Here is a 24,835-nt window from a genome sequence, read left to right on the forward strand (position 1 = left end):
CAAAGAAATAATAGTTCAATTATGGATTCTGTGATGACAGTAAGGTTCCCATCACTGGAGCTATTCAAGTAGAGGACTTTGGCTTAAGGGAGGCCAAACGGAGTTCCTTTATTCATTGAATATTGGACCAGTTAACCTTTGAATAGCCTCAGAAATATCAAGAACCTTGGGCTGCAAATAAGTGGTTTGATTCTAAGGGGATTTGCACAAAAATGTGGTAAACGGGACCACATCAACATCCTTGTTTTATGGACTCTCACCTTTGTAGCCTAGCCTGCACCTCAGCAATGGATGTCACTCAGTAGCCTTGAAACAAATGAGACCAGATAAGAGGATGCAACACCCTACCCTGTTGCTTGACTTGATATCTTTTTCTCCTTATCTCATGCCTGTGTCTGCATCGGGAAGATTTGGGAGAATGGCATTGAAACATGTAAAATATCATGTAAGAAACGAGTTGCCAGTCCAGGTTCGATGCACGATACTGGATGCTTGGGGCTAGTGCACTGGGACGACCCAGAGGGATGGTATGGGGAGGGAGGAGGGAGGAGGGTTCGGGATGGGGAACACATGTGTACCTGTGGCGGATTCATTTTGGTGTTTGGCAGAACTAATACAATTATGTAAAGTTTAAAAATAAAATTAAAAAAAAAAGATGGATTAAAATTTCATCCTTGGAACCTGAGGTTTGAATCCTCCCTTGAGATAACTGCAGACTATGTCATGAAAACAAGTTTGAGAATCTGCTAGATGATTGATCCTACATTAACATTTCAGGCAGATCCTGCTGGTTTCTGACCTTTACAGATTACACTTGATAGATTTTTCTGTGGGGTTCTACCTAGAATATATGCAGACTTCTTCTAAGGGCCTTTCCCCCAAACCTGTAGCAACTGTTTTGCCTAGTTATTCAGTAAATCCATAAGAAGTAGACAGAGGCTGGCCTTTGAAAGTTGCAGAAGGCAAAGCACATTCTTTAACAAGTTAAACAAGGCATGCCTGTAATCTCTTGAAGTTCTTGCAGAGGGGGCCTGAGTTCACGTTTATAAAAAAAAAAAATGTCTAATACTTGACACCTGTTAGAATCTGCACTTCCACATGAAATAAACTTATGATTTGCTCACCGTGTGGAGAATTTACTTAAGAACAGTCAACATGTACATAACGTGCAAAATCTCAAAAGGCTTCAGAAGACAGTCACTTGAAGACACTTCTGTAAACAGCAGGATGGCAGTCTACACCACATCAGACATGTTGCTCAGAACAGAGTCACCTACTAGAAACTTCTGAGCCTAAAGAGGAGAGACGTGGGGAGAAGGGGAAGACAAGGGTCTTGACAGACCACCAGATTCTAAGTTACCTGTTCCAGGAGACACAAAATCAACCAACCCCTTTTCATTTTAATAACCATGACGTTTTTTCATTACTCTGCAAGTCAGAGGCAGAAAATAAAGTATCAGGAATATAAATCATACACAGTATTCATCCTACTCCCTGTAGTAGGGTGAATAGTGTCTCCCCTCCCAAATTCATGTCCGCTTGGAAACTCGGAATGGGACCTGATCTAGAAATAGGGTTTTTGTCTCCTGTGGAGCATATGTTACATGGCAGCCTGGATGGGAGGAGTTTGGGGGAGAATGGATACATGTGTACGCATGGCCGAGTCCCTTTGCTGTTCACCTGAAACTGTCACAACATTGTTAACTGGCTATACCCCAATACAAAATAAAGTTAAAAAAAAAACAAAACAAACAGAAATAGGGTCTTTGCAGATGTTAGCTGAGGGTCAAGATGAGATCAGACCGGACTACAGTGGGCTCTGAATTCCATGCCTAGTGTCCTTATAAGAAGACGCGAGGACACAGAGAAGACCTGGTGAAGAGGGAAGCAGACTCGAGTTCTGCTGCCACAGCCAAGGCCAGCAAAAACCACCGGAGGTCAGAAGGGCAAAGGTTCTCCAAGAGCCTCTGGAGGGAGTGTGGGACTGCCGTGGGACCTTGATTTCAGACTTCTGGCTCCCAGAACTGAGAGAATTTAACTGTTTTTAGCCACCCAGTTGTGGCAATTTGTTATGGCAGCCGTGGGAGCCTCCTCCAACTCAGGAGAGATCAAGAAGGGCACTTGAATAGTTCTTTGGTTGGGGTCTGTCCAGTACCACGCCCAACTTACACTTCTTGATAACACCAGAAGACACAGAGAAGACAAGATGCACCATTTACTCAATTGCTCTCCTTGGCATTAACAGCAACCACTGTCTACTCTGACAGGAATTAACACTCCCAGGAAGCACCCTGTGAGATACTCGTATCTCCATCTGAAGGTAAAAGGTTCCTTGGAAACTGCCTGGCACAACTTCACACCTCTATTCGGGGAAATAAAAACCTAAGACAGGCTTCCCAGGCGGTGCAGTGGTAAAGAATCTGTCTGCCAAGGCAGGAGAGGCAAGGGTCGTGGGTTTGATTCCTGGGTCAGAAAGATCCCCTGGAGAAGGAAAACGGGAACCCACTCCAGTATTCTTGCCTGGACAATTCCATGGACAGAAGAGCCTCGCGGGCTACAGTCCATGGGGTCACAAAGAATCAGACATGACTGAACATGCATGCACACGCATAAACCTAAGTCAGGAGATTTCAAGAAATCAACCAGCAAATCTTTACCTTCCTCTAATCTTCAGGTAAAGCCTCCATTAAAATTACAAACCATAAAGTTATAAGTCCTATAGTCTAAATCTCATAGGTAACATTTCCACACTAGCTTTGATTCTGCTCAGTAGTTTATATATACAATTTTGGCAATTCTTCTCCCACATTACCTTCTCACATAGAGGCCCAATGCAAATAATGAGACAGGGAATATATGCTACTTCACATTATTAGTGTGTTAATGTATCTTGAGTCCGTATCTCTGACTAGAGAACCCCTCGAGGACACGGACTCTGTCTTATGCATCTTTGTTCCCCATGCTTAGTCCCTCAGTCGTGTCCAACTCTGCGACCAAATGGAATGTAGCCTGCCAGCCTCCTCTGTCCAAGCAGATTCTCCAGGCAAGAATACTGAAGTAGGTTGCCATGCCTCCTCCAGGGGATCTTCCCAACCCATGGACTGAACCCAGGTCTCCCACATTGCAGGCAGACTCTTAACTGTCTGAGCCACCAGGAAAGCCCTTGTTCCCCACAGTGCAGAATATTTTTACAAGTTTGCCAAATGAATATTTCGGGATCAAGCAATCCTTCAGGGATCACTCCCGGGAACCCAAATTTAGATCATCCCTATTAAGATCTACTTATTACCTTTAAATGAAGAACATCAATCTTACAAAAAAAAAGAGGTTGAAGTGACCCTCAATTCAGGTTAACTTGCAATCCTAGTGTTCATGGTGGAAGGGTCCTGTCAGTGAAACTTTATAACTGGCACACTCAATTCTTAGCTTAAGTGATTTTTCCCTTTCCTTCTCCCTACCTCCTACTAGAGAAAACCTCTACTCCCCTTGCTGATTTCTTCATGATGTGTGTTTATTAGAGGAACATTGTTGACACACTCAGATATGACTGGATTCTTCTACTGAGAAAAGAAAATTTACTGAACAGTAAGAAAATCTGAGACTAAAATCCCTCAAGGAAAATTTCAGTGTAGTTTTCTCAAAGATTTGCAGCAAGATTTTTCTAGGATTCCCGGGCTGAGACACAGTATAAACTGAATAAGAATAATGAGATTGTGAAAATGGCAATGGATAGATCAGTATGCTCCCATACAGAAATAAAGGAGGAATCCACAACTACATGCTTATATGTATACAGACTATGTCTGGTGAGGGAAATATGAAACTGGAAAAAGTGGGTGAACCCAGGGAGGGGAGCACAGCACCTCTGCAGTCTGTTAGCAGGAGAATTACTTTGGCATGCTCTGTTATACAGTTTGATTGTTCACAATATCTGTAATAGTTTCAATTAAAAAATTTAAAAGAACAGCATGGCTTCATTACTACTTCCAACCCTGCTGCTGCTGCTGCTGCTGCTAAGTCACTTCAGTCATGTCCGACTCTGTGTGACCCCACAGACAGCAGCCCACCAGGCTCCCCCGTCCCTGGGATTCTCCAGGCAAGAACACGGGAGTGGGTTGCCATTTCCTTTTCCAATACATGAAAGTGAAAAGTGAAAGTGAAGTCGCTCAGTTGTGTCCGACCCTCAGTGACCCCATGGACTGCAGCCTACCAGGCTCCTCCATCCATGGGATTTTCCAGGCAGGAGTACTGGAGTGGGGTGCCATTGCCTTCTCCGACTTCCAACCCTACAAGAAAGTTAATCGGCAATGCCATGGACATAAGAATTACTCTGCTTATTAGACGTAAACTGTGCCTAAATGTTTAAAAAAAAAAAAAGCTGTTTCAGTGCAGCAAGGCATATGAAAATATCTGAAAAGCTAATGACATTAAAAACAAAAATTAGCTACCAGGTCATATATAAACATAGGCTATATTATAGTTTTATTTCCTGTAGAATCACTGACTCCTGTTAACATTAAAGTTTCACACTTAGTTGGTTCATTGTACAAGGAGGTATGAAGTCCAACTCAATCATCCTGAGACCTTGGTTCCTTATTTTTCTAAAGAATATGCCCTAATACTGCTTGTGGGTTTTTGTTTTTTGCTGCAAATACGATATAACTAGTATAAATGGTTTTAATTCTAAATAAAGTTCTGCCAACATTCTAATGAAACAAAATTTACCTCAAAGCAGATTTCAAGAAATACAGGCTTTAATTTTTATTCAACATAATTTTGGAAATTCTAGCCACAGAATCACAAAAGAAAAAGAAATAAAAGGAATCCAGACTAAAAAGGAAGAAGTAAAACTGTCAGTGTTTGTAGATGATACGTTACCAAAAAGATGCTATCAGAAAACTAGAGCTCACCAATGACTTCGATAAACTTGTAGGATGCAAAATTAATATACAGAAATCGGTTGCATTTCTATACACTAACAATGAACTATCAGAAATTAAGGAACAAGCTCATTGACCACTGTATAAAAAACGATAAAACACCTAGGCATAAACCTACCTAAGAAGGTAAGAGACCTGTACTTGGGAATTTATAAGACACTGATGAAAGAAACTGAAGATGACACCAACAAATGGGAAGATATACTATGTTCTTGAATTGGAAGAATTAATATTGTTAAAATGACCATACTATTCAAGGCACTGAATCTACAGATTCAATGCAATCCCTATCAAAATACCTATGGCATTTTTTACAACTGCAAATAATTTTAAAATTTGTAAGGGAACACAAAAAAATCCCAAATAGCTACAACAATCTTGAGAAAAAATAACAAGAGCTGGAGGAATCATATTCCTTGACTTCAGACTATACTACAAAGCTGCAATAATCAAAACAGTATGGTCCTGGCACAAAAACAGACACACAGATCAATAGAACAGGAAATAAACACACACACGATGGTCAATTAATTTATGAAAAAGGCACCAAGAATATACAATGGAGAAAAGGTAGTCTCTTTAATAAACGGTGTTGGGAAAACCAGACAGCTACTTGTAAAAGAATGAAATTAGAAATTCTCTAACACCATTTACAAAGATAAACTTCAAAATGGATTAAAGACCTAAATGTAAGACTGAATACTACAAAACTCCTAGAGGAAAACACAGGCAGAATACCCTTTGACATAAATTGCAGCAATATTTTTTGGATCCGCTTCCTAAAGCAAAGGAAACAAAAGCAAAAATAAACAAATGGAACCTAATTAAATTTAAAAGCTTTTGCCCAGCAAAGGAAACCATCAATAAAATAAAAGGACAACCTGCTGAATGGGAGAAAATACTTGCAAATGATATGACCAATAAGGGCTTAATATCCAACATATATGAACAACTCATATAACTCAACATCAAAAAACAGCAGAAACAACAAAAAACCCAGTTAAATAATGGGCAGAAGAACATTTTTCCAAAGAGGAAATGCAGATGGCCAACAGGCATATGAAAATATGCTCAACATCACCAGTCATCAGGGAAATGCAAACTAAAACCACAATGAGATATCACTTCACACCTGTCAGAATGGGTATCACCCAAAAAATCAAAACAATCACCCAACCCACAAGTAACAAATGTTGATGAGGATATGAAGAAAAGGGAACCCTCATACACTGTTGGTGGGAATGTAAATTGGTGCAGCCAACTGGAAAAATGAAGGTTTCTCAAAAAGCTAAAAATAGAGCTACCATATGACCCTGCAATTCCACTCTTGGGTATAGATTAAAAAAAAAAAAAAAACCCAAAATGCTAATTTAAAAAGATACATGCACCCCAATGTTCATAGCAGCATTATTTATAATTGCCAAGGTATGGAAGGAACCAAAATGTCCATCAACAGATGAATGAGTAGAGATGTGGTATGTATATATGTATATACACACAATGGAGTACTACTTAGCCATAAAAAAGAATGAAAATTTGCATTTGCAGTAACATGGATGGGAGGGCATTAAGCTAAGTGAGATAAGTCAGAGAAAGACAAATACCATATGATATTACTTACAAATGGAAATCTAACTAGTGAATAAAAACAAAAAAGCAGCAGCCTCATAGATACAGAGAGCAAACTAGTGGTTACCAGTAGAGAGAGGGGAGGGGAGACAGGGTTATTATAGGATTACATGAAATCATATGTGTGAAACTTCTGAAAATTGTAAAACACTAAAGAACTATAGAATTGAAACTTTCAGTTAAAAAAAGACAAAAACAAATATAGGCTTTGAAAGAATGTTAAATTCACCTTTTTAAAGAGAAGAATCTTATAGATATCCTCAAAGAGATAATTTAAAAGGTCCATCAGTCATATTAAAATTAAACGAATAAAATGGTGAATTTTATATGTAAAGCATGTCCCAATAAAGTTGCTTAAACACAGTAAATAGATGGAGAATTTCTGGCACTTTGCTCTTTTAGTTTTCATCACGCAAAGTAAATATATTATGAAGGCAGAGAGCCTCAAACGTCAGTGCTTAAGGGGATCAGGCAAGGGATTGTGAGCTTGTGCCCTCACATCTAAAGTAGACAGCCAGTGGTTTGACTCCAGAAGGTCATCACACAAACGCGTACAACTAATGACTCCAGATCATCTAATTTTTCAAAAGAACTGGAAATATACTTTTGTGAATTAAAATATTGGCAGCAACATGTGAGTCACAGAGAATTCACTTAAGAGATCAAATTGGCACCAGGGCCACCATTCTGCAAACTGAATGGAGGAATACCTTGGGTCCACTGTGTTTGTCCTTTTGTGTGTAAGATCTACTCCATGACCCAAAGTTTAAAATGTATAATAAACATAAATTTGGAAAAAGGAATAGCTGTGTAAGAAAACTTTGATGAGTCAAGAAAAGCTTTTGTAATGAATATGCATAGCTTTCATTGTGAGTCAAATACCATGCAAATTTACAACTATGTCAAAGAAAGTGATACAGGAGCTTGGATCTGAAGTGAGGTTCTAGAATGCTCATTCTCCAGAGTAACAATCCGAGCCAAGAAAGATTCACTGCCCAGCCCCCAGCTTCATGGGCGGACTTCCAGAGATGTTGCCCAAGTCAGTGATTGTGCAACGTTATTCTTATAATAAAATAATTATTTTAATGAAGTATTTGCAATAATTTTAAACATCTGATCAAGAAGATTATACACAAATATGGGAGTGTGCTGCACTTTACCAAAAAATAAAGCTAAGCATTTAAATATACAAAAACAACTTTAGGTACAGATCTCTTCTTAAAGGACTTTTTTTAAACATATACATAATTTATAGCATTTTTACATAATAACTTGCTGAAACAGAAAATGTGGCCAATTTAAAACTTACTACAGTACAGAATATGGCCATAACAGTCCCAGAGGGAAGAACAGGATGAAGAATAACATACTTGAGGTTTTTTTTTTTTCCCCTGAACTCTTTTTCTAAGAAGCACAGCTTCCTCCCCCACCCCCTTTTTTTAAAAAACCTTCTTTGGAGGATTTACTGACTCTTTCTGTATGTGATTCTAACTACAGTTATTATTTTTTCACCAGCTACATGCCAAAAAAGTCGAATTAAAAAAAAAATAGAGGGTTTGCTTTGAAAAATGTCAGCCTCCTCTTTAGAGGAGTATACATGTAACATGCTTCTCATAATATATGCAGAGCCAAGATCTCCAAGAGTAAGATGCTGACATTACTTTTTGTGTACAGAACCCAAAATGGAATCCATTGTTAAAAATTTCTAATCACTGATTAGGATTTTTTTTAATTCAAAAAGATGCTTAAAACTTAGGCTAAAAGAGTTTATAAAACTATCCTTCTTGAGATTTGAAGCAATACACAAAACAAAGAATAACTTTCTTTTGAAATACTGTAATTTGAAAATGTTTGACACATTTTCCTTTTTGGTTGGGCTGTGATTTTTGTTTTTTCCCTGTTAACAAAACATGTATGGGCTGCTTTGGAGTTCCAATTTGATCTGCCTCCTCTTAGGTGTATAAAGCATCAGTTTGGAGGCAGTACCCCATCATTCCTTCGTAAACTATCTTTTCCAATTTTCAATGAGGTATACCAGCAGCTTCAATGTATAGCATCCTTCCCTGACAAGGATGTCCCCTTGGTATCAGAGCAGCACGTAGCACGTAGTGACATGAACCAGGGAACCTCGGGCACAAACTATCACCATTTATCAATGTTTTGACATCAATGGGTCTCAGCTGACCAAAGTCACCACTGGGCCTTTCCCTGTGGCTTGTCACCTTCAACCACAGAAGGTGACTGTCATAGTTAGCTTAGCAACTTCTGATTCCAGCCCAGAAAACCTAACGCTTTGAGTCAGGTTCCGTGTAGGATGAAATACATACAGTTTTCTGGTAAGTAAAGACTCCTCTTGTCCCCCTGCATCTCAGTGCAGGATGTAACAGGGAGAGACACCTTACCTGTTAACAAGTGAAGCAGGCAGTAACAAACAAAGCCTTGCTGTAATTAAACACGTACGAAGGCAGAGGCCTACTACGGTGTAAACCGTATGTCACAACCACTTTTCAGGAGACAAAGCTGAATCCTAGTCATTAAGAACCTCATGGGATATATAAGCACGACTTAGTAAAAGTTTATAACTGTAAACAATGGTCTCCCCTACTGGTGATTATTTTCTAGAAACTGAAATGTGCAACAACGCTCTCGACATCTTCTTTGGCAGTAAGTAGCAAGGGTCTGGATGACGGGGCTGTGGTCACTTCAGGAGGGCCAGGTATAGAGCTCGGGAATACTTCATATCCCTCTCCTGCTCCATACAGAAGATCAGGTCCCTGAGGCAGATTCTCGTGATTCTTGGACGAACCAGCTGCTTGCTGGCTGTCAGACTGGACGTCCCAGAAGCAAACAGGTTGTCTTTTAAACCCTAAACAAAATAAAGGGAGAAGCAAGTATAAAGTAAGCCATCTTTCAAAGAGAAATCTGTCAGCTCAGCAAGAGGCTGCTCTCCTCTGGCTCCTGAGTTCGGTGCTGGAGGTCACATCACGATGGAGCTCAACCAGGTCCTCCAGCACTGCAGGCTGTCAGGGGAGCCGCAGCCGGCACACCTGCTTCATGCCCTCACTCTCTCTCTTACCTGGACCACAGCCAGAGCCTCTTAACTGACTTCTCCACTGCACTCCACTCTTTGCCCACACAGCAGGGCTGACCGTTCATTCAAGGTCTTAGAAAAACTTTTGGGAGTGCTGGATGTGGTCATAACTCCACTGTGGCGATGATGTCACTGGCTTGTATTTGCGGAAGAAACTTTCAGATTACACATTTCAAATGTGTGCCATCTTTTGTATGTCAATTATAAAAGTAAAAGTCTCACATGACTCAGATCCCACCACTCCATGGTTTACAAACCTTCAAGGTCCCTCTCTGTCCGGAGTAGCTATCTGAGCACGTGGTATATATACTCTGAGAGCTACACTTCTGCACAGGATTCTCATCTTTCCAACAATGCTGTGGCTAGTTACCTGGGTGCTGTCCCCACTAAGTAAATGAGGAACCTGACCTTGGATAGGTTGACACAACTGTTTAAGGTCAGACAGCAACACTGAGCAAAGACTCAATTCTTAACTTGGTCTAAAGTGAATGCTCTTGGTCTGTTCTGTGTTGTGCTGCTGCTTAGTCACTTAGTTGTGTCCAATTCTGCGACCTCACGGACTCGAGTCTCCCAGGCTCTTCTGTCCATGGGACTTCCCAGGCAAGAATATTGGAGTGGGTTGCCAACTCCTTCTCCAGGGGATCTTCCCAGACCAGTGATTGAACCTGCATCTCCTGCCTTGGCAGGTAGATTCACTGTGTCACCTGGGATACCATATCAGGTACAAACTCATTACCTGCTTCCCTTTAGCCTTACTTCTCACTGCCAAGATCAGCAAAAGGCCATTCCAGACCAATCTACCTATCCTTTAAGACTCACTTCAAATGGGTCTACTTGCCTTCTCCTTTCCTGCAAGAATTCTCTCTGTGGCAACTGCTTTACACTGTAATTTGTACATGCCATACACACTAGATTGTAAGCTTTCTGAGGACAGGAACTATTATTTCTATGTCATCTAGGGCTTAGCCAAGTACACAGGACAACATAGATCATCAGCAATACTTTCTCAATTGAATGTACTGATTTAAAATAGAACAATCTCCAGTGTGAGTTCTAAATGTCATTCAAAATAGAATGAAATCCAGTATTTCTGTATTAAGATATTAAATTCTCTTATCAGTATGTCTATACATCACTATTTAAAAAAAGACTGAAGAAATAAAAATATAGAATACTCAGAATAATTTGGCAGAAATGAAATCTTTTATTCTCTCATTCTTTTATTTATTTTTACTATACTTTGTTTCAAAACCATCTCAACTGGAATAGCAACTCTCCTTTCCCTCCTCAGAAGACTTTCTTCTAAAGGAAAGCTATATACCTAACATGGGAAGTGAATCTGATGGTTCCATTACTAAATTTTTATAACCATCAAATTTTAATTATTACCTCTTTCTGTTTTTGTTTTTTCTTCTTTTATTTTGATGGAAGGTAAAGAAATTCCCTTGAAGGTCTCTAAAACATTATGGTCAAAGCAAGTCAACTTAATTCCATACATGTTCACAGAATGACTGACAACATTTTATTTCACAAATAAACTTTCCTTCAAAGATACTATTCCCTTTCAAAGGCATATGATATCACAATCACATTTCTATGCTCATTAAGTTAAACTTATTCAGAAGCATTCATGAAACAAGTTTTGGAAAGTCCTGATTTTAAAAAAAGAACAACAAGATTACTCTTGGCTACACAATTGCTTGGTTACTTCTCCTGGAGACCCTCTATGGTGTAGAGCCTGTCTCTCATCACCTTTGCAGGTGTCTTGGTACAAATCTGTACAAATACGAGTGCCAGCCTCTGTAGCTCTGACTAAGCATGACAGTCAAGCACCAGCACATCACTCTTCCCTGCTTTTAGAGCACTGCTACTTAGAGGCCGTGTAACAAACATGAAATCTTAACTCTTGTAAATTATCACCGTCAAAATATTCAGGTAAGATTTTTACAGAATGGGACCACCAACTCAGCTTTGAAACGCTGGATAAAAGTTCACATTAGGACGAAAGTTAATGAAACACATGACTGAGTGGCAATTTTGTTGTATATAGGAGTTATCTGTTTAGAACTACAGCACATTTAACTAGGAGCATTTTTCATAGCCAAAGATTAGACATGCTGAAGCTGAATCTGTATGTTTACAAATGTTTCCTACCAAGAATTCACCAAAAATCACCCATGCAGTGTTTGACATGAAATTTAAATGGTTAGATGGATACACTAAGTCTTGGCAATTTCATTTCTATGTAAATATCCAGAAATATATCATGTCTTTTGATAAAAAGACATGTATGAGAATGTGTGCAGTACCATTCATAATGGCCCTAAACTAGAAACAATCCAAATGCCCATGAAGAACAGAATAAACTCTGGACTATGCACACAAATGGAATACTACACAGCAGGAATAAACAGATTAACATGGACAAGTCACAAAAATGTTCAATGAAAGGGTCTAGGTGCAAAGGAATACACACGGTTTGATTCCATTTCTAGATTTAAAAACAGGCAAAGCTGTAGAAGTCAGGACAACGATTCTTTTTAAGGGAGAAGAATGGTAACCAGAAAAAGGGGACAGGAAAGGTTTGCTGGGATTCTGGTGATGTTCTCTTCCTTGACCCGAGGACTGTCTGCATGGGTATGTTCATGCTGTGAAAATTCAGTAAGCTAACCTATGATCTGTGTACTTTTCTGCACTGATGGTATACTTCAATAAAAGAATTTAAATTGCTACCCAAAGTCTTGTGTATGCAATAAATAAAAAGGGAAGTGAAGAGGAAAAAGAGGACAGAAAATAAGGCAAAATTATTAAATAGAAAAGAAAAATGAAGGAAAACTAATCATCTGGGTAAGGAACAAAGGGGTCGCAGTTCATGTTGGTCACGTGAGCAGCCTGAAGGATCCCCGGGAAAGAGCCACATTGCAGCTGCCAGCACAGGGTTGAAAAGGAGGTCATTCCAACAGGATGCCGCAGAAGGCCTGAGGCAATGTTATAAATGAAACAAACCCCAAGGGACATGCAGTAACCCAACAGAAATGTCTTTTATAATTCACAGCTCTATGAAGGTGACAGCATTCTCTTCTCCCAAACCAGTGGCTGGCTTGGAACTTGAAACCAGTCTTTCTTGAACTTAGATACAAATATATAACAATTTTATTCTTAGGCTGATGATGTGGGAAAATCCACAGTCTGACTTGTCAGCTTCCCACTGACCTGGCCAAGAACAGTCAACTACCTCTTAATTATCCACGGTAAGGAGGGTGGAACCCAGAGTTGTAAAAACTCAAAATCTGCCCTCACCATCAGTTTTCATTTTCTTCTTTCTCACCAAGTCTTTTTGCCCAAAGTTGTCTAGGACTGATTTCTGGTTATGCTATTCAGTCAATGCCAAAGAACACAAATGTAGTTAGGAGACGAGAAGTTGTAAGAAGGAAAAAAAAAAAACCTCTTGGGACAATGTACTATTTGTTTCTGAAATAGAAGGTTTTCCCAATCGACTTTCTACATGAAGATACTCCTTAATTTGTATTCTTCATTTAGATGAAAAGAGGAGAAAAGAGAAGATGAAATTCAATGAAGATGAAAGAAATAATTCACTTACTAAGTGTACAACAGATGTTTTCAGAAGCATAACCAAACCTAAATGTAAGCATTCTCTAAAACTTCCAGGTCAATTAAGTTAGCCTGCATTTAGTTCAGTTCAGTCGCTCAGTCATGTCCGACTCTTTGTGACCCCATGAATCGCAGCACACCAGGCCTCCCTGTCCATCACCAACTCCCGGAGTTCATTCAAACTCATGTGCATCGAGCGGTGATGCCATCCAGCCATCTCATCCTCTGTCGTCCCCTTCTCCTCCTGTCTCCAGTCCCTCCCAGCATCAGGGTCTTTTCCAGTGAGTCAACTCTTTGCATGAGGTGGCCAAAGTATTGGAGTCTCAGCCTCAGCATCAGTCCTTCCAATGAATATTCTTCATTAAGTTGTTCAATTATATCAGTAAACAAAGTTTCATATTTTTAGAGGAACTTTTTTGATCTAATAAGGAACACTTGAACACTGTCAGTTATCAATAAGTAATTAAAAATAACCAATTATGCATATTTCTCAATACAGCAGGTAGGTGCTGTGAGGTAAAACTTTTAAAAGTGTCTCTACCTATGTTTTCTTAAATGATGTTACTGCTATACTAGCGAATTCTAGCCCATGTACTAATTCAAGTCATCTGGGGGACTTCCTGGGTGGTCCAGTGGTTAAGAATCCATCTGCCAATGCAGGGAACATGGTTTTGATCCTGGTCTAGGAAGATTCTACGTGCTGTGGAGCAACTAAGCCTACATGCCACAACTACTGAGCCTGTGCACCCCTACGGTCCGTGCTCTGCAACAAGAGAAGCCACTGCAATGAGAAGCCCGGACCCTGCCTATATGCAGCAATGAAGACTCAGCAGAGTCAAAAATAAATTAATAAATAAATGAAAAAATTAAAATACAGAGGAGGATTGAATGGTGGTGCATATAGGTTGTCTCCTCCACAGTAACCTCAGAAAAATTACTTAACTTCTCTGTGCTTTAGTTTCCTAATCTGCAAAACAGGAATAGTAACTGAGATATAAGACTGGCCTAAGGATTAAATAGCAACAATGCCTGGCATACAGTATATTCTCTATAAATGTCATTTGTCAGTTTGGAGGCACTGTTTGTAAATTGGAAACAGTGTAACCCTAGTTCCAAGATCTTTCTTGCACCCCCTAGTTAAATCCAATTACACGTTCCTGCCTAAGTCCTATTCTTGTAAGTCCTGGTTAAAGAAATATCGATAATTTGTCCTGCCACCCCATCCGTGTCCCTCTTTGTGAAAATTTTAAATTTAAGTTGAGCTTTGAATGCTTAAAGCTACAAAGGAAACTAATGGGTATTACAGACATACAGCAAGTGGATGAAGGATGTGCCCTGGGACAGGAAGGTTTTCATGGGCTCCTCACATCAAATAGTGGAGGAGTGGCAGTGCTGCCTTACAGAACCAACCAGGCGTATCAGCGCTATCTCCACAAGCCAATGTCCATTCCTTCCATTCTAGTCTCTGAATCGTAAGACCAAGAAAAACACAAACATGTCCTTGAATCTTAACAGTTAACCAGGAACAAAAGCTGGACATTTGTACCAGAAGGCAAAGAGCCATTATATTTCTCAGACTCTCTTGATCTTATTCTAACCCCATGTCACCATGGCAGCTCTTAAGGGATGACTCTAGTCTTAAACTTTAAGGAAAAATAAGAACCAGACGTAGGGAACAGCGAGTGGAAAGCAGATCTGGCTCCAGAACAAAAACGAAACACCTTCTAAGTCTTGGAAGCAAGGATAGATAAAAGTGTCCTGGATGTCTAGCTTTCGTGTAACAAGAACACTGAAAGTCTATACTAGAAGGCCTGAGCTTCCAGGCCTGAAGGGCAACACGGAGCAGAAGTTACGGATACTGAGCCGCGTTGTTGCCTGCCCTCTGCTGGTCAACAAGCAAAACTCTTGAAGTAATAGATCCTTCACCTCTATTACATTTATTTCAGAACACAGACAACCCTGCATGTTAATTTCCACCCTAGAATTTTGTCATCTCTAAGTTTCTGTGTTTCAGCAGTCTTTTACAGAAGTAATATGTCTAAATGGACTGATGTGACACGTAATCCTGGGTTCTGAATTCTAATTCTGGACTTCCACTGTGGCTCAGCTTGGTAAAGCTGAATTCTAATTCTAGCTGTGCAATTATGAGAGCTATAAAGACAATACTGGTTGCCCTGTGCTAATAACCACTCTCATCTTTACCTCCAAAAGAACACCGTCTTAAATTCTAGACCTCATTGTTCAACTTCCTAATAAAGAATGCGGCAAATCATTTTTGTTGTTGTTTAGTCACTCAGTTGTGTCAGACTCTTTTGCGAGTAGCCCGCCAGGCTCCTCTGTCCATGGGCTTTCCCAGGCAAGAATACTGGAGTATGTTGCCATTTCCTTCTCGAGGGGATCTTCCCAACCCAGGGATCAAACCTATGTTTCCTGCATTGGCAGGTGGATTCTTTACCAGAGGCTGGGGAAGACAGCTGTAAGTCATTACTTCTCCTGTTTTCCTCTTCTCTTTCTCACTTAAAGGAGTGGTAAAACCATTCACCTCCAATGCCTAAGCCAGAAAACTGGGTGTCACCCTCAAGCCTACCTTCTATATCCAAATTATCACTTCTTATTAGTTCTACCTCATTAACAGTTTCCAAATAATCCACATCTTTCTACATTTTCACTTCCATGCCTGAGATTACTTCATCAGCCTTCTAAGAAATCTTCCTATTTTCAGTATTAACAGTGTTCACACTGCAATGAGAATGATCTTTCTCAAATAAGTAATCCGGTAATACCATTTTCCTATTTAAAGCACTCCAGTGGCTAAAAATCTTCTCCAGGACCAAGTCCAAGTATCTAACCAAGACACAGTCAACCATGAGCATGACAAAGCTTCTCTCCACATTTTCATCTCTCATTTCCTTTTTACTACTCAAACTATTGATCATGCCATAGCATGTGTTCTCCAGTTTGTTTGAGAGAGTTACTTCTCTCCTCTTGGGATTCCTTCTCCAATCTCTGTCCAACCCTTGTATCACAGCACTTGACTAAGTTCTTCAAGACTCAACTCAGGTAACATGTTTTTCCAGTGTTACAAACACACTTAGCCCTGGCTGAGATGAGGGGCATCTCCCGGGGACTTCAGTGCTCTCTACTTTACCATCACATGTGTTCAATGCAACACAACTACCTAATAACTTGCCCACTCACTGGAAAGGAAGGATTTTGGACTTGTGAATATTTTATATATATGGCACTTAGCTGCTATCCAATCAACATGTACACTTCTGCACAAAGATGACTCAATAATATCAGTTATGTGAATGACCAGAACAGTGAAAATGAGCCATACTATGGGCTTTTAAATCAAGATCCTGCTGCTATTCTTACCTTTAAGCCAAATAAATCTGGGAGAACACCTGAAAGGTAAAGTCTTTTGATGACTTGTTCTTCTACATTATTCATCCCCACAAAGCTGCCACCAGACGGTATTTACTCAAAAGGCTATTTTCTGTCACTTTCTCCAAAGAGTCAGCAAGTCTTCAACCCACCAAGTAATACAACACACAAGAACAGCAAGCAACCAAATAAATGTCAATTCTGAAAAGTGGTAACTTACTGCAAGCTGAAAAGCCTGTATCAGTAGGATTTTCCTCTTCATACTCTGGTTATTTTCTTTAACATTTAATTAAGACACTTATAAAGTCCTCCAAAAACTCAAGTAAACTATGTCCAGAAACAAGTTTTATCTATTATTCTATGAGAATTTCTTTAAAGGATTGCCAGTAAAAGATTTTTCTTTCAGAGCCAGCTTTAATTTTATCCTTTCAGGATTGTAAATGTTTAAAAAAAAAAAAAAAAAAGCTACAGTATCTGTAAGGATTGCTGTGCCTCACAAGCAAAGATAGGTTTACCAGTATATTCAAATGTATTAATAGTAGCTTTGTTTAATTGAAACTCTGGTAATTCTAGAGTTGACTAATTGCATACAGACTGACAGAAAATGATACTAGAAAGAAATGAATTTACAGGGAAAATGAAAGAGCACTAGAAATGATAAATGTTAAAAAGCTGTTTTTATTTTCATAAATTCTTTAAGCGATATATGACCAAGTAATAACAATGTACTATGGAGGTTAAAACATACAGAAGTAAAACAGGTGAAGACAAATAACACAAAGGAGGGGAAGGATTTATATAATGGAATTCTACAGTTAAAAGGTTTTTACATGGTATGTGAAGTGGCATTCATTCAAGATTGAGTGTAAGCAGTTAACAATATTTACTGTACCTTTAGACAAATCTGTATAGCAACCATTAAAAAAAAACAAAAGAGGTATAGTTAAAAAGTTAAAAGAGGATATAGAATGGTATACTAAAACACTACTTGATTAACTCAAAAGATGAAAAGAATGGAGAAACAATAACAGCAACAAAAACAAGGACAAACAAATTAGCAATATGGTAGACTCAAATCAGCAGTAGCCACAGGACTGGAAAAGGTCAGTTTTCATTCCAATCCCAAAGAAAGGCAATGCCAAAGAATGCTCAAACTACTGCACAATTGCACTCATCTCACCCACTAGTAAAGTAATGCTCAAAATTCTCCAAGCCAGGCTTAAGCAATATGTGAACCGTGAACTTCCTGATGTTCAAGCTGGTTTTAGAAAAGGCAGAGGAACCAGAGATCAAATTGCCAACATCTGCTGGCTCATCAAAAAAGCAAGAGAGTTCCAGAAAAACATCTATTTCTGCTTTATTGACTATGCCAAAGCCTTTGACTGTGTGGATCACAATAAACTGTGGAAAATTCTGAAAGAGATGGGAATACCAGACCACCTGATCTGCCTCTTGAGAAATCTGTATGCAGGTCAGGAAGCAACAGTTAGAACTGGACATGGAATAACAGACCGGTTCCAAATAGGAAAAGGAGTATGTCAAGGCTGTATACTGTCACCCTGCTTATTTAACTTCTATGCAGAGTACATCATGAGAAACGCTGGACTGGAAGAAACACAAGCTGGAATCAAGATTGGCGGGAGAAATATCAATAAGCTCAGATATGCAGATGACACCACCCTTATGGCAGAAAGTGAAGAGGAACTAAAAAGCCTCTTGATGAAAGTGAAAGTGGAGACTGAAAAAGTGGGCTTAAAGCTCAACATTCAGAAAATGAAGATCATGGCATCCGGTCCCATCACTTCATGGGAAATAGATGGGGAAACAATGGAAACAGTGTCAGACTTTATTTTTTTGGGCTCCAAAATCACTGCAGATGGTGATTGCAGCCATGAAATTAAAAGATGCTTACTCCTTGGAAGGAAAGTTATGACCAACCTAGATAGCATATTCAAAAGCAGAGACATCACTTTGCCAACAAAGGTTCGTCTAGTCAAGGCTATGGCTTTTCCTGTGGTCATGTATGGATGTGAGAGTTGGACTGTAAAGAAGGCTGAGCGCCGAAGAATTGATGCTTTTGAACTGTGGTGTTGGAGAAGACTCTTAAGAGTCCCTTGGACTGCAAGGAGATCCAACCTGTCCATTCTGAAGGAGATCAGCCCTGGGATTTCTTTGGAAGGAATGATGCTAAAGCTGAAACTCCAGTACTTTGGCCACCTCATGCGAAGAGTTGACTCATTGGAAAAGACTCTGATGCTGGGAGGGATTGGGGGCAGGAGGAGAATGGGACGACAGAGGATGAGATGGCTGGATGGCATCACTGACTCGATGGACGTTGAGTCTCAGTGAACTCCAGGAGTTGGTGATGGACAGGGAGGCCTGGCCTGCTGTGATTCATGGGGTTGCAGAGTCGGACATGACTGAGCTACTGAACTGAACTGAACTGAGACTCAAATCCAATCACAGTAATAACTGCATTAAATGTAAATGAACTCAATTGTCCAAATAAATTTTCATACTGGATACAAATTCAAAACTCAATTACGCACTACTTTAGGCGGCATTAATGATAAAGAACCCTGCTGCCAATGCAGGAGACGAAGAGATGCAGGTTTGATCCCTGGGAAGATCCCCTGGAGGAGGGCACAGCAACCCACTCTAGCATTCTTGCCTGGAGAACCCCACGGACAGAGGATATGACTGAAAGGTCTATAGGGAGGCAAAGAGTCCACGACTGAAGTGACTTAGCCCTAGCCAAGAGAAACCAGCTTTAAATAAAGACACAGATAGGTTGGAAGTAAAAGAACGGAGAAATGATAAATCATGAAAATACTAAGCATAAGAAGTGCTGGTGTGATATATGAATTTATCTCAACTAAAAATACAAACAAAAAAAATTTTTTTAATAAAAATACAAACAAGTGGCACAGTCTGATAAGTCAAACAAACAAGTTGTAGTAAACATTTCAGTAACAACTTATATTTACTGTTTTCAAAACTGTCTACAATTCTTAGTAAAAATTGCGTAAATAGAAATTCAAGAACATATTCTAACTAGGTACTGCTGCAATACTTAAGGCAGATACACTGTTTTCCATGAAAACCTGGGTTTTAACTGACAACATTAATTGAAAATCTGAATATTTTATTTAGGAATATTTCACAGAGAAATTTAGGGTTATTTTAACTAAGTAAATACTTGTATTACTGTTTTCTCTTTTCTTTATTCTTGTGTTTTTATGTTTTTTTCTCTCCTTTACTATCTTTTAAAGGGGATTTGGGAAGGATGAAAGATAAACCCATAATGTGCAATTCAACTTATTTCACAGGCAGTCCCTGAAGATAGCTGATAAAGAGTCAGCCTTTGAATCTCTGGAAAATTTTAAAGATCCAACTAAAATTCAGATTTATGTTTAAGTCATTTATGAAAAAGAGGCAGATTTGTTAATGAAAGTGTGAACAAAATTAAATGTGAAAAAATATACCTCAAAACATAAAAAGCTTCTTTATCTAAAATGATACATGCTCTCAATTCTAATGTAGCTACATGATATTTATAGAAACAAACCTGTTAAAATATCTAATTCTGTTTGTCCCCTAGTAGATTTTAAACTGCTGTGTTCCCCGAATCATTTCATGCTTAATATTTCAATTCTAATCTACCTACACCCTCAAATCATGAAAACTAGTAAATATGGTAAACAAAATAACATCTATGTAAGACTGATTGTTCAAATACCCTGAAGAATTCAACTCGGTTGTCTGTTTCAAAATACACCCATTTCTAAGGTATGAAAAAAACTGTCCATAAATTATTTTTAATGCTTAAATAAAATTTCAAAAATCCAAGTATTCTCCTTATAGGCTATCTTAGAGGTTGTTCACACTCCTGCACCATGTTCCATACATAAACAGAACCTCAACCTTTGAAGAGGGCAGAGAGAAGTGGCATAGATACAATAAATGAAAAGTTGCAGAAACTGGAACATTTTGAAATGTCTAATCACATCTGTTACTAACAAATGGATGGGAAAATAGGCATTCACGCAGTGGTGGAAACTGGCATAAACTTCTTGGAAATTAACATGGAAATATTTATTAAAATTTAAGATGTGAATATCCTTTGACCCAGAAGTCCCACTTCTAGAAATCAAGTCGGCAAAATAAATGGGTACATGATGACAGAGAATGCTAACTATTTATAATAAACAAATGAAAATATTTTAAATGTCTATCAGTGGATAACAGAATTGGCACAAAAGTATATAACCAACACAGGAAAATGTCCATATACACTGTTTCACAAGTTGTAAAATAGTACTTTTAGGATGATCCCATTATAGTGGTTAAGAGTACAGACAAACATCAAATTTTTTGATATGTATCTGGGGTTCTCTACTTACTAACTGTGGAACTCTGGAAAAGTCATCTTCCTTATACCTGAATTTTTTCATTTAGAGAAAATAATAGTAGAGGAGTTAACAAAAACTAACAAAGATAATACATTCTAAGTGCTTGATAAAAGTAAACTATAGTTATTAATATGCAATTTGTGTGTGTGTGTGTGTGTGTGTGTATATATATATATATATTTGATCATAGGTATGGAATTGCGAATACCTGATAGATTTTCATCTATGAAAATGGCAAGTTGATAGGGTTTAACCTAATATATGCATGGATATTTCTGGAAAGGGTAACTCAAGAAACATGAGTTGTTTTTAATACTTTTATATCATTTTGACATTTTTCAACATGATCAGAGTTAACACTCCTTCTCCCAAATAAAAAGCTATTTACTCTCGCAGACACAGGAGACCTCTTTCTTACCCCCTCAATCAATAATCCACCTTTTGATTATACTCTTCTGGAAATTGTTTCTTCTTCATTTCATAAGAAACTTGTAGGTACTGGAAAGGATCTTAAGAGATTACATACCTAAGTAAACTTAAACTAGTTTAAACAATGGAAGAAAGTTACCACTGAAATCTGCCTAATATTACATTCTAAAGAGCTTTGGTTTTAATAATTCTATATAACTATCCTTATATAAAGGTGGGAGGGAATTGAGAAGAAAAGTCAAGAAATGAAAACAAAATCATATTTTCTGACAGGTACAAAGAAATCTGTGGGCACTCTGTGTTTGAGACCACAGGCCTAGTGCTTTGAAAGCCCTAGCATGCTCCGTGTTGAAATGATTCTTTTATTTTAAATTTATTTATTTATTTACTTGGCTATGCCAGGTCTTAGTTGTGGCACGTGGGATTTAGTTTCCTGACCAGAGATTGAACCCAAGCCCCCTGCACTAGAAGCTTGGAGTCTTAGCTCCTGGACTACCAGGAAGTCCCTGAAATGATTCTTGGAAAAGTAGTAATTAGGAATTCTCCTAATTCTAGTAATAAAATCCAGAAATTCCCTAACCATCTTCTCCGAAGACAAAGCAATGGAACCCATCTCACTCTGCCTCCTGATGTTTCCTCTTATCTGACAGACACACACGAACCACCATAGTTCCATTTGTTCTTGGACAGAACACTTTCTGGTACCATCATTACCTTTCCAGGATGTTCCACCTTTCCCAGACTTCACTTGTGGCTATGAGCAGGAAGTTGCTGCTAAGTCCTTGTTTTAAAAAACAGGTACATTGTTACCTGGCACTTAACTAGCTAATTTTCACTTCCTTGAAGGGGCATACCAGCAAGGAACAGAAATAATGGGAGGGGGACAGGAAATACTGTTGTTAGGATTAGCATGGAGGGAAAAAAATGGCTACCTATCACACAGATTTCTTCAGAATCTCGGAGATAGTTCTTGGGGTTCACTAAGCTATTCTTTCATTGAATAGGTGCAGGCATCCTAAGACACTGAGGTGTTGTTATTTAGTGTTGCTAAGTCATGTTACTCTTTCCAATCCCGTGGACTGTAGCCTGCCAGGCTCCTCTGTCTATGGGACTGTCCAGGCAAGAATACTGGAGTGGGTTGATATTTCTTTCTCTAGGGGAATCTTCCCAACTCAGGGATCGAACCTGCCTCTCCTACATTGGCAGGTGGATTCTATACCACTGAGCCACAGGGGAAGCTCAAGACACTGAGGATTTAATATTATATCACGAGGAAGGGAAAATGTTTGTGCCACTATGATTCTGGTAAATTTTTTCTCAGGTATATTCAAATTAGTAGAATGCTCAAGTGATTTCAGGCTATCTATGAAGTGATTCGGAGAAGGCGATGGCACCCACTCCAGTACTCTTGCCTGGAAAATCCTATGGACGGAGGAGTCTGATGGGCTGCAGTCCATGGGGTTGTGAAGAGTCGGACACGACTAGGCGACTTCACTTTAACTTTTCACTCCAAGAACCCACTCCAGTGTTCTTGCCTGGAGTCTTCTGAAAATTCCCTTCCCTCTCCATACCCTGTTGCCCCTCAAATCAAAGTACTCTAATACTTTAAACATCAAATTGGAGCTAAAGAGAAGGGCAGGTTGCTACAATAGATACTATCATAAGACTCCCAAGTTCTGAACAAAAAAGTTCCAACAATATCTATACCAAACTGTTACGAAACACTATTTGAAGTATAGTATTTTTTCAAAAGTTCAACTCTAAATACACATAAAAATTAATATAACTTTTTCAGAAATCACACTTCTGTAAGCTATGGCATGAAACATTCTTGCCAATGGAATTCAATACCCTATTTCTCTTTCCCTTTTTTTACTTACCGTCATATTCCTAATGCTTAGAACAATTCCTGGCATATAAGCAGGTAAATATGGACTCCAATATTTCTTTTTTTAAAAATTTATTTATTTGTAATTGGAGCATAATTTCTTTATGGTATTGTCAACATACTATTTTAAAATGGTCCTTTCTCACCTTTTTTCCCCTATACGTCTACTCACAAAATACTGCAATGTGATGATTTCTATTATTAATGTTACAGAGAGACCATTAACCAATAAATGGTTAACCATACAGATTTACAGTTCTGCTGTAGAATCATTTTATAGGTTCTGTCCAAATAAAATTTGCTTGGCTAATAATATTTAAAGAATCCTTGGTTTAATAATAGTTACAAGTCTGCTTAAATGAAATGCCTTATTTTGAAGGTATACACACTTAAAAAGTACAATAAAGAAGAAATGAATTTTAGGGATGTACCTTTAATACCTGGGAGAAATAGAAAAACTGTTATCATTCTCTGACATTCATTTCTGAATTAGAATTCAACTGTGAAAAAAATATATTTGAAAGCAATTCTGATTCAATAAAATTTGTATTTATTACTAAGCAAAGTTTCAAAAAAATCCCTTCTCTTCCCCTAAAATCTTCAAAATTTTACAGGGCAGTACTCTAACCAGCTTCTAGACAGAAAGAGTATACACTTATCTATGTGGCAATAATTTCTTTGCTTTGTTTAGCAAACGAACACTCTTTAAAGAAACACATATTAGGCATATAAATACTATAAGCACCATGTAGTCGATCTGACATTTTAACCACTTAATCTTAAAAGAAATACCAGCATTTTCAAGCCAATGTGTTAGAAGGTCAAAACAAAATCTATCTTTATTTTCAACAAAATAAATATTGTTACGATGGCTGGATCATTAATAAGTTAGGTAAACTATTTGAAAGTATTGCTAATCGACAAATCAAGGGAGAAGTCAAAAAGGAAATAAAAATATGCATAAAAACAAATGAAAATGAAAACAACAATCCAAAACTTATGGGATTCAGTAAAAGCGGTGCTAAGGGGAAGGTTCATAGCAATACAAGCTTACATCAAGAAACAAGAGAAAAATCAAATAAATAACCTAACTTTATACTTAAAGTAACTAAAAAAAGAAGAAATGAAGAACCCCAGGGTTAGTAGAAGGAAAGAAATCATAAAAATTAGAGCAGAAATAAATGAAAAAGAAACAAAGGAGACTAAAGCAAAAATCAACAAAACTGAAAACTGGTTCTTTGAGAAGATAAATAAAATAGACAAACCATTAGCCATACTCATCAAGAGAAAAAGGGAGAAGAATCAAATCAACAAAATTAGAAATGAAAATGGAGAAATCACAACCAACAACACAGAAATACAAAGGGTCATAAGCAACTATATGCCACTAGAATGGACAACTTGGAAGAAATGGATGAACTCTTAGAAAAGTATAACCGTCCAAAAC

At 38.4% G+C, this 24,835-nt stretch overlaps 1 protein-coding gene across 3 annotated transcripts in view; it reads right to left on the bottom strand.

Moving 5' to 3' along the window:
* Nucleotides 1–8,003: 8,003 nt before the first annotated feature.
* Nucleotides 8,004–24,835, bottom strand: part of TAF4B (TATA-box binding protein associated factor 4b) — a 107,377-nt gene continuing 90,545 nt past the window's right edge. For all 3 annotated transcript variants that reach the window (XM_070778791.1, XM_019986962.2, XM_070778792.1), the window contains one exon: nucleotides 8,004–9,435. In XM_070778791.1, the coding sequence (XP_070634892.1) occupies nucleotides 9,188–9,435 (248 nt within the window). In that variant the 3' untranslated portion in view covers nucleotides 8,004–9,187. The remainder of the gene's footprint in view (nucleotides 9,436–24,835) is intronic.

The sequence above is a fragment of the Bos indicus genome, chromosome 24 (genome assembly GCF_029378745.1).
Source record: "Bos indicus isolate NIAB-ARS_2022 breed Sahiwal x Tharparkar chromosome 24, NIAB-ARS_B.indTharparkar_mat_pri_1.0, whole genome shotgun sequence".
NCBI classification, from domain to species: Eukaryota; Metazoa; Chordata; class Mammalia; order Artiodactyla; family Bovidae; genus Bos; species Bos indicus.